The following is a 14,393-nucleotide window of genomic DNA, read 5'->3' on the forward strand; positions in this document are numbered from 1 at the left end:
GAGAATGAAACATCTAGGGAGTTTTTCCATCTGTTAAAAGACTGGGCAAGATGTCCTACCTTAGGACTGCTGTTTTTCAGTGATCTTCCTGGTAGCTTTAAGTAGATTCTAAAACATCATTTGAGTCACTTTGAACAACTTGGAATTTTCCAACCGAAGGAAAAATAAGAAAGAGTAACCATCAAGCATCAAGTACCCAAGCAGCCACCTTTGTGAGTCTCATATACTTAGAGAAAAGAAAAAAAAATCCATTGCCAATTAGAACTCCAGAGCTTTTATACTGTCTTTTCTATGCTGTTTGTGACTCCCAAGAATTACATATCAGTTGTATCTTGGTCCTGCTTCCACAATGCAGCTGCCATTTAGTATGGCATATGATGAATGTCTTCATCAGAAAACATGTTTGTTTAAATGTTTAAATATTATTATAAACAGTAGGATCCTACCAGGAATGTGCATACATGAAATGGGACAGATTCCTTTACAAGACTTCATGTTGGTCTTCTGCCTGGATCAAGGAAATCTGATGTTTCAGCAGTTCATCTGTAGTTATAGCTTCCTTTCATTTATCTTGCAAAAAGTATTATAGGAGGCTGTCTCCTTCTACCCATTGTCTTCAGTCATTGAAAAATGTCCTGTGGTTATTCCAGTACTTGATTTTTGTTCTAAGATTTGTGGTAAGGGCTTAGCCACTTTTGAAGGAATGTGACCATAATTTTCTGGTATGCTGTGGGCATCTCTCTCTCTCTGCATTTTAACTTCCCTGTGTTTTTCTTCAGTGTCTTTTATCTTCGAATGGTGGCAAATATTATGTAAGAAACATCTACTTTATAAGAGAAAAGTGAAAGTTGAGTCTTACTTAAGCCTACTTTTCTGTTATCTGCTGATGCTTTTTCTAATTCTGACAGGGATAAGGTTGTGTTCTCTCTTTGTAGAACACTTAAGGATAGTTACAAAACAGTAGGGAATTTTCTTTGCAGCTGGTTTTTTTTGGTTATACAACATACATTTTTGATATGGAGAAACTAATTGTTCCTGTAAATACTGACTGACACTTGCCACAAATAATTTGTCATCTTACAAGAGAGAAGCTGCTTGATTACTTTTGTGAAAATTTTTTTCCCCTGTGAGCATCTGCAGGGGGCAGTAACATGGTCTTCATAAATTTATCTAGCATTAATGTTCTGTGGAAGCATACAAAAACCACAAAGATTATTGCCATCATCCTAATAGGATTTGGAGTTCGCAAACTCCCCTTCATGAAATGTGCACCTGAAAATTACTTGGAATTCATAGGTGGACAAGTTACTAGAAAAGAAGTTAAGAAAGGACTTGTTAATTACCTTAACTGTTACGGATTCCTTGGGATATGTTACTTCCCTGTGTCCTTGGGCCTGACTTTCAGCAGTGTGTCTCCCTAGTCTGTTGAGACCATGAAAGACCTGAAAGCACAGGTGCTGTTATTTGAGACAGGAAATTATGTACCTGCACATGCCAGGTAATATTGCTGATACCCATCTTAAGATCACAGGCTGTCAGTTTGCTAGTATTAGGTTATGTCAATAAAAGAAAAATACTAACTTGCCTATAGTAAATACTTTTCTTCAAATAGCCACCATATCTTAATTACCCTTGTTACTCAAGATCTTTAGAATGTTGCTGTAATAACCAGTTACTGTAATAAGCTGTGATTCTTATCTTTGAAGCTAGAAACAGCTGCATGAGTTGTTAAATTGTCTTGTAGTCATGACTCAGTGACCCTTAAAAATACCTTTGGTACCGGGAAACACACAGGAGTTTTTTCTTCTGATCACTTCCTTCTTTCATGAATGGGAATAGGAGTGTCTTTGTATCATCTTGCCGTGGTCAGAAACTTGTCAAGAAAAAAGTGGGCTTCCTTGTGAGAGGTCTTGGATGTAGTTGTACAGAGAATAGTTATTTTATTTCCAAAGTCTCAAAGTGTTGGCAGCACTCACTGTGAAATGCTGGACTTGTGTAGAATGCAAGGTGATCCCTTAACACATTTTAGGACTGTGATTTTTTAGAACTGTGTGAAAATCCTAAAAGAGGAGAAACAAGAACTCATTGGGCTTTGTTTTTAACTTCAGTTTAGCATGTACGGGTATGGGGAGAGATGGGAAGCTGAAAACACAGCTTTTGACTATGGTTTCTCTAATACTTTGTTGTAATTCACATTCCTCAAGTATTCTTCCACAGAGAATTCCCTTCTCTTGTCAATTGCTGCGTGGTTATTGGAGTCAGATTTTTGCTAACCCCAACCCCAGAAAACTATAGATACTGGTCCCTTCAAGATCAGTGTTGTATAGTGGAAGTACCCAGTATTTTGGATATATATCCAATATAGCTATATAAAGAGATTCTCAAAAAGTGCATTAATCCTTTTAAAAGTGTTCTTAACATTTTCAGTGTCTGCCCATTGTTGATTGTAATCTCTTACTTAGAACTATCTTTTAAGCATGTGCATCGTATGAATGAGTGGTTTCCATGAACTGCCATGGAAATTACTCTGAATACTCTTTATAGTTCTATATATTCTGTAGTATTCTGTTTCCATAACAGAAAATGAAGATCCAAAGACACTGATGGTTGTACACTACAGCTAGGTCGCAGTGTGTCAGAAGCTACCTGAATGCACTTCTCAGTGGCAGCCCTTGATTCCCCAGAGGATTGCCTCACCTTAGTGGTGTTCACACAGGTGTTTGTAAAAGTAACTTAGATGATCAGTAACTGCTCTTCAGGGAGTGTTTGCTTGACCTGTGGTGGTGTTTGTTGTTTGGCTGGTTGGTTTTCCTAAACTGTAATGCTTATATTGATCCAGCCTTAACCACAGATTAGCATCATCAGAGCTTCTGAGGGGTAAGATAATGGGACTGAAGTGAGAGATGAAGGCAATTTCTAATGAAGGCAGCAGAGTCTGAAGGTATGAATGTAAAGCTTCAGTCTGACAACCATTTAATCAGGAAAGACTCCTGAAAAGCACAGTCAATGGGATCATCTGGTTTTGATGGCCCTCTCAGTTCTTACACTAGTACAGACAGGGAAGTTCTTTGTGATGATTTGTAATTTTTCTTAATTGTGTTTTACTTCATCTTTCCTCCTCCTGTATACACCTCTTTCTTCCAAATTAGCCTCCATCTGAATTTTCAGGCAGATTTTTTTTTTTGCAAAGTATCTGAAAAAACAGTGATTGTGTATTTTATTAAGAAATTCATGGATCTATAATACTTGATATTGTGTGATATACATACATAGTGAATTACAAAATTTGTGAAAGAACACTGTTAACTTTTTCTCCCTGGGCATTCTGTTATCTTTACGGAACACCATCAAATAGCTGAAAATCTACCCTACTTTGTTTTTAATGTGTATGTACTCTTGAAAAGACACTTAAAAAAAATTAAAAAATAAAGAATCTAAGCAGCCTGAAGGCATATTGTAATAGTTTAAAACGAGCTGGGGCTTGGCCAGTGAAAGAATTCATATGATCAACCTGTGGAGGGATGTCAGTGTGAAACATTAAAGTTTGTTGCAGCATAGTGACTTTATGAAATAAGTTAAGAGACTTCAGCATAGATGTGGTTGCTGGGTATGTTGTTCACTTCCCTCCTGGTTGAAACAGGTGCCAGAAATTATCACAGCCATTGTAAATTATACTCATTCTCTGTGGAGTATGAAAGGCTTCCCCAGCTGAAGAGTATTACCTCTTTGTCTTCTTTTGCTGTTTTCCTCTATGCTGGAAACTTCAAAATATAGTGGGCAACATGAAATGGATTTGATCCTTGCAAATATGCTTGCCCAAAGAAAGCATTTTTGAGATCTTGCAAACAAGTGTTACTGGAACCGTTAAACTCGTGGACATAGGCCAATGACCGTGCCAGATTTTAATTTTCCAGTTTTGTTTTGGAATTGGTTATAATGATGCTAAATTATTGACTTGCATATTTTTTCAGCTTTTAAACTCAAAGTTGTTTTGTTTGGTTTGTTTTCTTTTTTTTTCCATTTAAGGTCATTGTGATGAGAAACCTGAACACAGGCACCTTACTGGGACCAAGGTCAGACGGGAAGTATATATCCGTAATTAGCTTCCCATCGAGCCACTCGGAGTTGCCAGTGAATGGTGAAGTAACCTTGCTGGTCACAGAGCCAGAAGAACAAACTGTTAGTCCTGCAAATTCCTGTGATGGAGAATCTTCTGTCCCTTCCCCAGAGCCACCAGCCAAAGCAGAAGAGGTGCCTGTTCAGGAAAGCACAGAGGAGGTCTCTTCTGATGCTGAAGAACAGAACTGTGTGGTAAAAGAGAATTACTTCATTTCTGACAGTAGCCAAATGGATATCTGCAATGAGTCTTCAGGGTCACAGATCTCTACCACAGAAAGACAGCAAACGGTGATTCCAAGCAGCTGCTTCAAGTTTTCCGGCTATGACAAGCCTCATGTTCCATTAGATATGTTGATGATAGATGTTGGTGAAGAGCAGCCTGTGAATGCTTACAGGCCAACTGAGTAGGCAGGATAACTGAAGTGCCTAACCACAACTCAGAAGAGCATTACTGAAGGTTTTGGAAAGTGTGGGTTAAATTGTGATTATCTACGAGTTGTACTTGTTCTGGTCAGTAAACAAATGAAAATAGTATCTGAAAATGGCATAAAAATGTGGGGAAATTTAATAGTAACCACTTTTTGAAATGCTTTTGTATATGATATAACTCATTTCCTATTTGAAATAGTGCTGTGTTTTTTAACAATACTCTATAGAAAATATACGATGGACTATAAAACATGAGCTGTACCATTATGCACTTCTGCTTCAAATCTTGCTCAAAATCAGTTCAACAAGCATAATGCTTAAAAACTCCTGCACTTGATTATGATGGATGTGTGCAAGAAATGTTTGAGAATTTTTACCATTATTGGAGGTATCTTCTCGCTTATGTTTTTTTCTTTTGAAGAGTATTTTTATATTAAATGCTCCTATTTCTTTTAAATAAGACTGTGCCCTATAAACTCTTCCTGTATATCTTAGGAATTTGATTGTGTGTCAGAGAAGTAAGAAGTAATGGCCATAAACTAAGAACACAAGAAGTTCACCTCAGCATGAGGAATAACTTCTTTGCATTGAGGGTGGGTGGCAGCGCACTGGCACAGGCTGCCCAGGGGGATCACGGAGTCTCCCTCTCTGAGGACATTCAAAACCCACCTGAACTCATTCCTGTGTCACCTGCTCTAGGTGACCCTGCCTTACCAGGGTGTTGGACTGGGTGGTTTCCAGAGGTTACTTCCAACCCTAACAATTCTGTGAAAGTACCAGTTATTTGTAGTCTTTGCTGCTAACTTCAATATAGCAGCTCCCATTTGGATCACCTTGTGGCCTGAGTACCCATGTCCCATTCTATTAGTAAGCTGACTGATCATCACTGGGGGAAAGAAGTCTAATGGGTAGTTGCACAAATTCCTTAGAAAATGCCCTCAAAATTCAAAAGCCTGGTTTCTTATATTATTCTATTCCATTGTTCTATTCTTCTATTTATTCTATTTTTATCCTAATTATTAGAACAATATGTTCTTTAAATAGAAATCAATTGAACTTTTCTAACAGGATGAAAATCACTGCTATTTCCACCCCTTATAATAACATAACACTGGAACTACACAAAATTACCCTCTAAAAAAAAAATCACAAAATCATCCTCATAAAAAACATCTCAAGACCATAGGAAAATAGTGTGATTAAGCCATGCTTTATAAGTTTTATTGTCAGCTGACAGCCTCTTCCAAATTTTATATCACCGAGTCTGTAGTTTTGAAAACTGAGGAATAAGAATTCTATATTTTTATATATTTTTTTTTAATATTGAAATGCATGTGATATATTTATTTCCCTTTAATTAAGATTTGGTAGGTATTTTCTATTTGTAGGAAATGTTTAGAGCAATTATTAATGAAGTTCAGGAAAAAAAAACGCTTTACGGGTACAAGTTGGTCCATTTACACAAAATCGTGGGTTTGTTATAAAAGACATTATTATAGGATTGTCAGAATTGTTACCATATTACAGTGGTGGTTTTAAGGGAAAACCAGTGTCATAGGACTTCTGTCCTTACATTCCTTAGTGATGTGAGCATTCTTAAGGTGAAGTTAGTTTATACAGCAGTTTCGGGAGTGCTTCCATTGTTGTATATATCAGATACTGACCACAGTGGTACAAAAGATTTAAAAACAATAGCTATTTTTCCCATCTCTACTCACAGGAAGGTAACAGATTGCTTAGCAGGGTTTTGATAATTTTAGGAAAAGCCAAATTAGTTATGATATGTAGTTATGATGTCATGGAAAGACCAAATAGTAATTGTTAGCTGGCTGTGATTAGTTTCTGCATTCTATTCAAACACAGTGCGACTCTATAGCAACTTCCTCAATGTCGTGTTCTGGGCTGAGTTCCTAGAGGCAGTGCTTACTGTCTTACTGCTTAGGATGCACTACTGTGTAGGTCTCCCCGAGGCAGAGGTGCAGAAAATAACACTCTTGGTGTGGCAAGAAAGCTTTTGGAAAATCAGCATTAACTGCACTTGAAACTTCAACTAAACTGACCGGGTAGTGATGTGGTTCATCACTGAGGCTCTCAGGGGACTGTCTACTAAGTAGATGAGCTGCTGTGTCTTGTGCAGAGATTGCAGTTGATGTAATTTCTTTCTGAGTTTGGAGGTTTGTTGATGAATATGAATTGCAATAAAATACCTCAGGAATTTATAAATGTCAGGGAAGTGTTTACATTAAACTTGGCTCTGAAGGGATAAAGAGAGCATTAGAAACTGTGGAGTTAGTCTTGTTTTTTGGGAAGAAGTTTCTGACCAGACAATTTGCTCTGTATTTTCTTTGCAACTGCTCAGAGCATTTAACCTTGCACTTGGTAGCTTGTTTTCCTTCTCTCAGTTTTGTCAAAAAAAGAAATAAAATGTTGATGTTGTCCAAGAACATCCGTAATTAGCTTTGGCAATTGTTGGATTTGATGTGTGTGCCTCAAAACCAAGATTCTGTCAGAAACGTGTAATTTTTATTTTTTTTTAATTAGATTTACATTCTTAGCAGTGCATCAGGAAACTCTGGTGCTATTAAACTGAGACAGAGTGTGTTAGATTTGTGTGAGCTAAGTGTTTCATTGTTCTGGAAGATTTCCCTTTGCTGACACACTGGCAGAGGAATGCCACTAGACACATTTTAAAATGAAGTGACTGTCTCGGGTTCTTTTCTCTTACCCCTGCAATACAAGTACATTGTACATTCTTCTAAATCTTTCAAATCACGTGGAGTCTAATGTGAGTAAAAGGACCCAGCCAGGAGCTAAGATATCATTAAGAAGAGTGATGTTAAGATCAGTAAGAAATGACACAAAAATATATGGGAAAAATTTGGCATGGCAAATAGTCACATGTATCGGAAAGGTGGTGTTATTTGGGAAGCTGAAAGTCAAGAACAGCTGTATGAGTGCTTTGTACTATATCACATTTATATGCAACAGACCTGCTCTTGAAATAAAGCAAGGTTAAATGTACTTTTTAATGAAAATTTCTGAATTGTAAATAAAAAAGCCACTGAACTAGCACCATCCCTGCAGTATGTCTTCTGTGTGCTGCATACTTAACTAGTGGCACAGGGATAGTTTAGATGTTTAAATTGCTCAGGCCAGCTTACAGTTTTGGTAATTGTGAAATAAAGAAGTTTCAGGGTGCACAAAGCACAGGCTTCTTTTACTAGCTGTGAGTAGCTGAAAATGTGAGGCCACAGTGAGAGAAGGATGTGCTTCTGGTTCAGTAAGCTGTTACCACCATTCCTGCTTTGAGTAGTTGCCAGTAGTGGTATTGAGAGCCTGAGAGTTGGACACAATCCAGCAGCTTGCAGTGTGAGGATTTCTTGGGATGGGAATGGAAATGCCTTTCCAGCTACAGCTAGTTAGCCTTGCTTTTGCAGTTCTAATACCAAATATCTGAGCAATGTAGTTGGGAACCTGTCAGGTAGTATTTATCTATACATTTTCACTTAATTGAGTTAGTTAAATTGATTAATATTCTTGAGATGAAGTAGTTTGCTTGAGCTTCTGAATGTTTGTACATAGCACCTTGATCCAGAATATGGGAGTGCCTAACATTTATACATTGAAAATAATTTAATACTCATGCCTTTTACAGGCCTGTCAGCTATCCAGTATCACATATCTGGTAACACATAAGGTTTTGCCACTTAAACATTTTCAGTTGATTCTTATCCTTGTCCTGGCTGCTTAGCACACCTCCCTTCCTCTCACTTGATTTAGGTGATGATGTAAGACTCCAAAAGTTATATCCTGTGAAAGAGAACTTCACAAAACTCTGGCCTCATACCTGCCAACATTCTAAGAATTTCTTTAGTTCTTCTTCTTGAGTGGGCATTGTAATTTTTATTACTAGCTATGCAGTTAGCAATGAAGTATTGTGGCAGTACTGTGTGCTGGCACAGAAACATCAAATCTGCTTTTGTGTGGTTTTCCACACAAAAGTCAATAATGTAGTTTAAAAAAAAATAAAAATTGTCAAATCCACTGACATCTGTGGAAACAATACAGCGTGTAGAGTCCCAGTTGCCTGGAACAGACTCATATATTTTTATGTAATCCTTCACTAAAAGATTGCAGAAAAAGAAACTTCCATGAGAAGACCTCTTTTTCTCAGGGTTAGGAAAAAGAAGTTGCTCTGAAGTGGTTCCATGTAAACAGTTGAGTATTAATAAGTGAGACATCTACTCGGTTCAAATTAATATTTTCAGCACACCTTAAAAAAACCAAAATCCCAAAAAGCAAAAACACAACCAAAATGACAATCCAAAGACAGGGCACCTTGTATCTCAGGAAAAGATGACCTGTGCAGATTCCTCAAGGGTGATATTTTTTATAGTTCAGTCCTTTATGAATAACTATTGTTTATTAATAGTCTTTCTATATTCTCTAAATGGATGCAATAATTGGGCTGAAATCTGTAATGAAATTCCTGTAAATATGTACATTTTTTTTATATATGTAAATAAAAAAAATACCAAGAAAAGAGTGCCCTTGTCTCTTTATGACTTGGCTTTTGTTCTGAAGACTGAATGTGCTTTTGAAGCTCTCAGTTCATGTTACTTAGGTGGTGTATGCTTGAGCATTACTGAGAATAAGAGCACTGTTTGGGGGAGGTGTGTGTGGCCCATCTGCATGTGTGGACTGTGTGCAGCCAGTTCCTGGATCCTACTGACCCTCTTCATCCTCGGTTTGCAACTTCTTTTCTGCCCTTTGCCGTTGATGCAGCCTGCAGTAGCTTGAGTCCAGTCCTACAGTGCTTCAGCCTGGGGATGCTTCCTTATGTCCTGTTTAAAAATTATGGGCAAGGATTAAATGGTCAAACCATTTGAATGCATTCATTAATTGCTACAGAGTGAGGAAAGCTGGCCTTCCTTGAAACTTACTGCTGTTCATTAGAACTTTAAATGATCACAGAAGTCTTACTTGTGTGATGTTTTAATTTCTGCTATCCAGCCACAGCTTGAACAGGGAAAAGCATGGCAAGCAGAGCAAACGATGAGCAGGCAAACCAAGAGGTTTTGCCCGTCAGCTTGCTATGTGTCCTGCAAAATTAATCCTGCAGTTGTCAAATCCTTGCAATGTACAGCACTAAGAGTATTGACTCTGATGCAGTTTTTTGGTGTGCCAAAATCACCTGAATAATAACATCCCTTCAAGACAACATCAACCCTTCAACTTGCATCCCTTTTAAAGAGAGTAAATACAATCCTTTCAGATTGAAAGAAAATACAGATTGAAAACAAAAATAAATACACTTTGTTTTCTTTCTGGGCATGACTGTTTTGTGTTATGTTTTGTGTAATATTTTGCACATTTATAGGAACTCAGTTAATTGTAGGAAGGGTGGAGGGCATGTGCAGTTCCATTCCAGAAGACAGGAACTGTATGCAGGGGGGTGTGTTTTTGGCTGCCAGGTTTGGTAGAGCTGAGGCCTGTGATAACCTGCTGCTGCAAATGTGATTAAGCGTGAGATAAATTGTAACAAGGAAGGAAGGGTTGCAGAAGCTTGCCTAAATGGCTAGAGGGCAGTGGTAGCAAGGAGGCAGAGAGCATCTTTGCCATTTCTCAGTCCCTTCTTCCATGTGACTGCTTCTCAGGTATCAGCAGCCTTATTAATACAGCACCGATTCGTACTCACCCTGAGTTCTGCATAGAAATTGCAATAAAATACTGTGAATTTGGATGGTGAATTACAAAGAATTGATTTGACAATTGCAGCAAAACTAGCAATTTTATTTGAGATACACCGAACTTGATTTAGGACAAAGAAAATGGAACAAAGCTTTTTTTGTCTTGAAGAATCACAGGGTGATCTTACTGGTTAAACAGTCATGTTGCAGTAGACTCGAAACTAACACCTCTGAGAATTGTGAAAACCAGTTAAGTGTGAAGGGTCCTGTCTTGAAAAGCTCAGCACACGGTTTCCTGAATGCTCAGAGACTATCCACACAAGATCTTGAACATTGTATTTATAAAGGAAAACAAAAAAGGCTTATAAAAACATACAAATACAGTTCATAGTTGGAGATGGTGGTGGTAAAGATTATTGTAAGAATGGACTTTCTGGTCTAGAGCTTGCATTCTTTGGATGATGGAGAATGATACTGAGAATTCAAAAGACAACCACAGAACTGAGCCACAAGCTAGAAAGTGTGATGCTTGCAAATTTCTCTTTGCAGAAGAGATGTGTGAAAGGCAGGTTCTCTTTTTTTCTTCCATTTCTTTTTTCCCTTGGACAGGGAAACCCCTGGAGCTTGCATCTTTCCAGGTCTTATTGCCCAAAGTAGCTACCTTAGAAGTGTTTGCTCCTTCTGCAGCCCAATTTTTGATGACAAATGTGGAGGCAGGCATCCCAGTTCCGTGAGTTTTTCCCGAGTGCAGGCCTGCCAACCCCTTGCCCTCCTTGTGCGATGTGCTAAGTCAGCCCAATGTGGTCTGGACAGGACTTTGTGATCAGATGCAGAGGCCTCAAACCAATCCCTCCAAAACAAAAAAATAAATTAAAACCCAGTGTGTGGGTCATATCCCACCCACACTACCAATATTTCAGGAGTTGCCTCAGCTGCCTCTGGTGGCAGTGTGTCAGAGAGCATCGGCACTACCACAACTGAGCCTCTCTTTACTTTAGTAGGTGGACCAAGAAAGCATGAGCAATGTTTGTGATGTACCTCTCCAGTTTTATCTGTGGGTTCTGTTTGCTGAGTGAGCACTTGGCGCCTTTACTATGCCATGAAGATTACCTAAGGAAAAAACAACAAATTCTGGAATATTAATTTCACGTGTCTCCAAGTTGGTAGTTTTTTTGTCTTCAGATGATTTGGTGAGGGATCCACAACCTAAAAAGTGTGTCTTAATGGGCTTAAACAAGCTACAGCACTTACTGGTAGGAAAATTACAACTCTATGGCTTTGCAAGAGAGAAAAACGGACAATTTTAAGGGAACTTGTCATTTAAATAAAAGACTTGGAACTATTTTGGGTTTTGAGATTAATTTCAGTTCCTAATGGATGTTAGGTGTTGGTTACTAACTTCCTGGTCAATTTGGGGTGTTGCACATTGTTAAATAAATACTGCGTGTGCAAATGATGACTTCCTACTTTTGAGTCTTCAGCAGATCTTTGTCTTTAATGTGGTCAGAAGTCGCACTATATAGATGCAGCTACAGCACTGGAATTTCTGCCTGTAATCTTTAAAATGTTGGCCCAAGCTCTTTAACAGTGAGAGATGAAGTTTATGGGCAGGAAGCAGGGAAGACACGCACTGTGCAGTGAAAGTCTGCTTTGCTTCCTCAAAAACTTCTCTGAAAGAACTTGTGTGATGCAATGTCTCTTCCCTTCAGAGAAGAGGAGGAAAATCCAAAAAGTCCCTCCTGCCTGCCTGTAGGGGTTTTCTTTGCTTTCATTTTAAATTTTGTGTGCAGTGTAGTGATTCACTTTCCCAGTCCCCACTGAGCTGGTGAAGGGCTGGCCTGCTGCACATGACGCGGCAGAAGAAGCTGAGGGAGCTGGATCCCTTCAGCCAGGAGAGGCGGCACTCCGGAGAGATCTGATTGCCAGCTATAGCCAACTGCAGCATTTGCAGAAATGGCAAATCTGAACCTCCCAGTTAAACCACAAAAAACATCTGTCATAAATTGCAGCAGAGGAATCACACCAGGATGTGCAGGAAGAAACTCACATTAAAAGAGGTTAACTGTGGGATAAAATAATCAGTAGCCCTGTGCTGAGGCTGGACTGGATGACCTCCAGAGCCCCCTCCCAAGACAGGTGTTCTGAGTCCACAGTGGCTGTTTAGAAAAGACTGAAAACTACAATTGTAAATAGTCTTTAGGTCTAGAGTAACATGAACCACTCCTTTTATTTTTGTGTGACATGCCACACATGAGAGAGAATTGCCTTGCCTCTGCCAGTTACTAGAAGTATTCTCTGTATGCTTTGAGTATGCTTTCTTCATCCTCTCACATCCTCATCCAGGCATGTGAGCAAAACCCACCCTCCATCCACTGCAAATATCAGACTCGCCTCTGAAAAGCCAAAGGTCATGCTACAGTAGCAGTTTCAGGGTTATATTTTCTCCTCTTAAGTATGGGAAACAGCTCATTCACGGGAAAAAGAAAAAAAAAGTTAACAAGGAGGTGGTTCTTTCAAAGGGGATGAGTCAAGCAGCTTTCAGCAAAAATGTACTTGACTTTTACCTCTGTGTAGCAATAATCTGTCTGAAAGCTGTTTACCCAGCATTCAGGTTCTATTCCAGCAATGGAAAAAATTCTCATACCCATGGTTTTCTTTGTTGAGTCACAAAAATATCAGTTCTACTGTTTCACAATGGTTTGGATCAGAAAGATGCTGCAGGATGAGCTGGTAGCATAACAACTTACGTGGATTCTGCTGGGCTAAGTAATACATTTTAACTTCCCATTTCTTCAGAGTACCCTTAATGTTGTTTATAAAAGTTCTCATATTTTAAATATCACTGCAGTGCTCATCATCCTGTGTTCCTCAGTAGTTTACATTTTGAAATGCACTATATACCCTATACACATATTCTGTGAGACTCCAGACGTGTGTGTATGTACCTGTCCGCATGTGTGTGTGTGTGCAGCTGGCCCTTCTTTGACTGCAGTGATTTTTATCACACAGAGCTCTGAAGCAGCGGGACTGAGGCTGATGAGTAGCGCTGTGTTAGAGGTTGATAGCCTGCTGTTGAAACGGCGGCTGCTTCAATGACAGCAGAACTGATGTGAAGAGTTACCCAGTACTGCAGATAAAATGCTATCAGAGGGTGGTGCACAGGAATCCCTGGGTTTCCCCATGTGACAAGTGTTTCTTGCCCTGTTTCATCACAGCAGCCTTTTCTCAGCAAAACTCACTGGCGCCGGCAGGCTCTGCTTTTCTAGGAGGAACCACCATCCAAAGGAACTTTGACAAAGGTCCACACTTCAGCTCCTGGCAATGGGCTGCTTCCCGGGATATGGGAAGGTGTGTACAATTCAAGTAAACAAATACATGACCTGTGAGTAAACATTGGTGACTTTTCAGTCTAGTGATTGCTTTGTGAAAGTTCCCTATTCCCGTATGTGAGCTCATATAACATGATGAAATACTAATTGAATTTGGTGTGGGGAACTATTTAAAGGTCGCTGGATTTTGAAGATGTGTTTGGGAAATGGATAGATAAAAAATCTGAAGCCGGAGATAAACTTTCTGACTTCTGCCTTCATTTTAGTGAGTTTTTTTTCTTCATTTTTTCTCAGTTTTCAATTCCCTTAATTGGTTTGACCAGTTCATTATTCAAAGCTACACAGTTAGCTTTTTACTATATGTACTGCAGGTTTGGTGCTAGGTATAATGAGGTAAAGGTGATCAGCTGAACTGAGACCCTGTGCCCACCCATCTGACCAAGGTCAGCTTCTTGACTAGATGTTGTTCAGTTTATTCAATATAACTGGTGGCCTTTAAATAAGTTCATTTGAACCAGAACTTGCAGGTTTTTTGACCTGACAAGTCTTCTGTTTCCACGTTTTCCCAAAGTAAAGATGATTTCATGACAATTTTTTGTTTGCAGACAGGCAGTCTTCACATCCATTACTCCTTTTGTGGAAGCTGTTACACAGGGCTGCGCTAATCTTATAAAATTAGCATTTTTCTCCTCTTGCTTATCATCATGAGTTAGCAAAAAGAGAATGCATCCCAACTTTTGCTTAGTTGCACTCCTGCATGAGCAGTGAAGTACCAGTGGGTGTCAGCATCGGGGAGCTTTTGTGGAGGGAAGAGTTGGGGGCAAGG

General features: G+C 39.0%; 1 protein-coding gene across 2 annotated transcripts in view; it reads left to right on the forward strand.

Annotated features, from left to right (window-relative positions):
- Positions 1–9,091, forward strand: part of IFNGR1 (interferon gamma receptor 1) — a 28,919-nt gene extending 19,828 nt beyond the window's left edge. For both annotated transcript variants that reach the window (XM_086877484.1, XM_086877485.1), the window contains one exon: positions 4,027–9,091. In XM_086877484.1, coding sequence (XP_086733610.1) covers positions 4,027–4,527 — 501 coding nt within the window. In that variant the 3' untranslated portion in view covers positions 4,528–9,091. The remainder of the gene's footprint in view (positions 1–4,026) is intronic.
- Positions 9,092–14,393: the final 5,302 nt, after the last annotated feature.

This window comes from Cyanistes caeruleus, chromosome 2 (genome assembly GCF_971803275.1).
Source record: "Cyanistes caeruleus chromosome 2, bCyaCae1.hap1.1, whole genome shotgun sequence".
In the NCBI taxonomy this organism is placed as follows: domain Eukaryota; kingdom Metazoa; phylum Chordata; class Aves; order Passeriformes; family Paridae; genus Cyanistes; species Cyanistes caeruleus.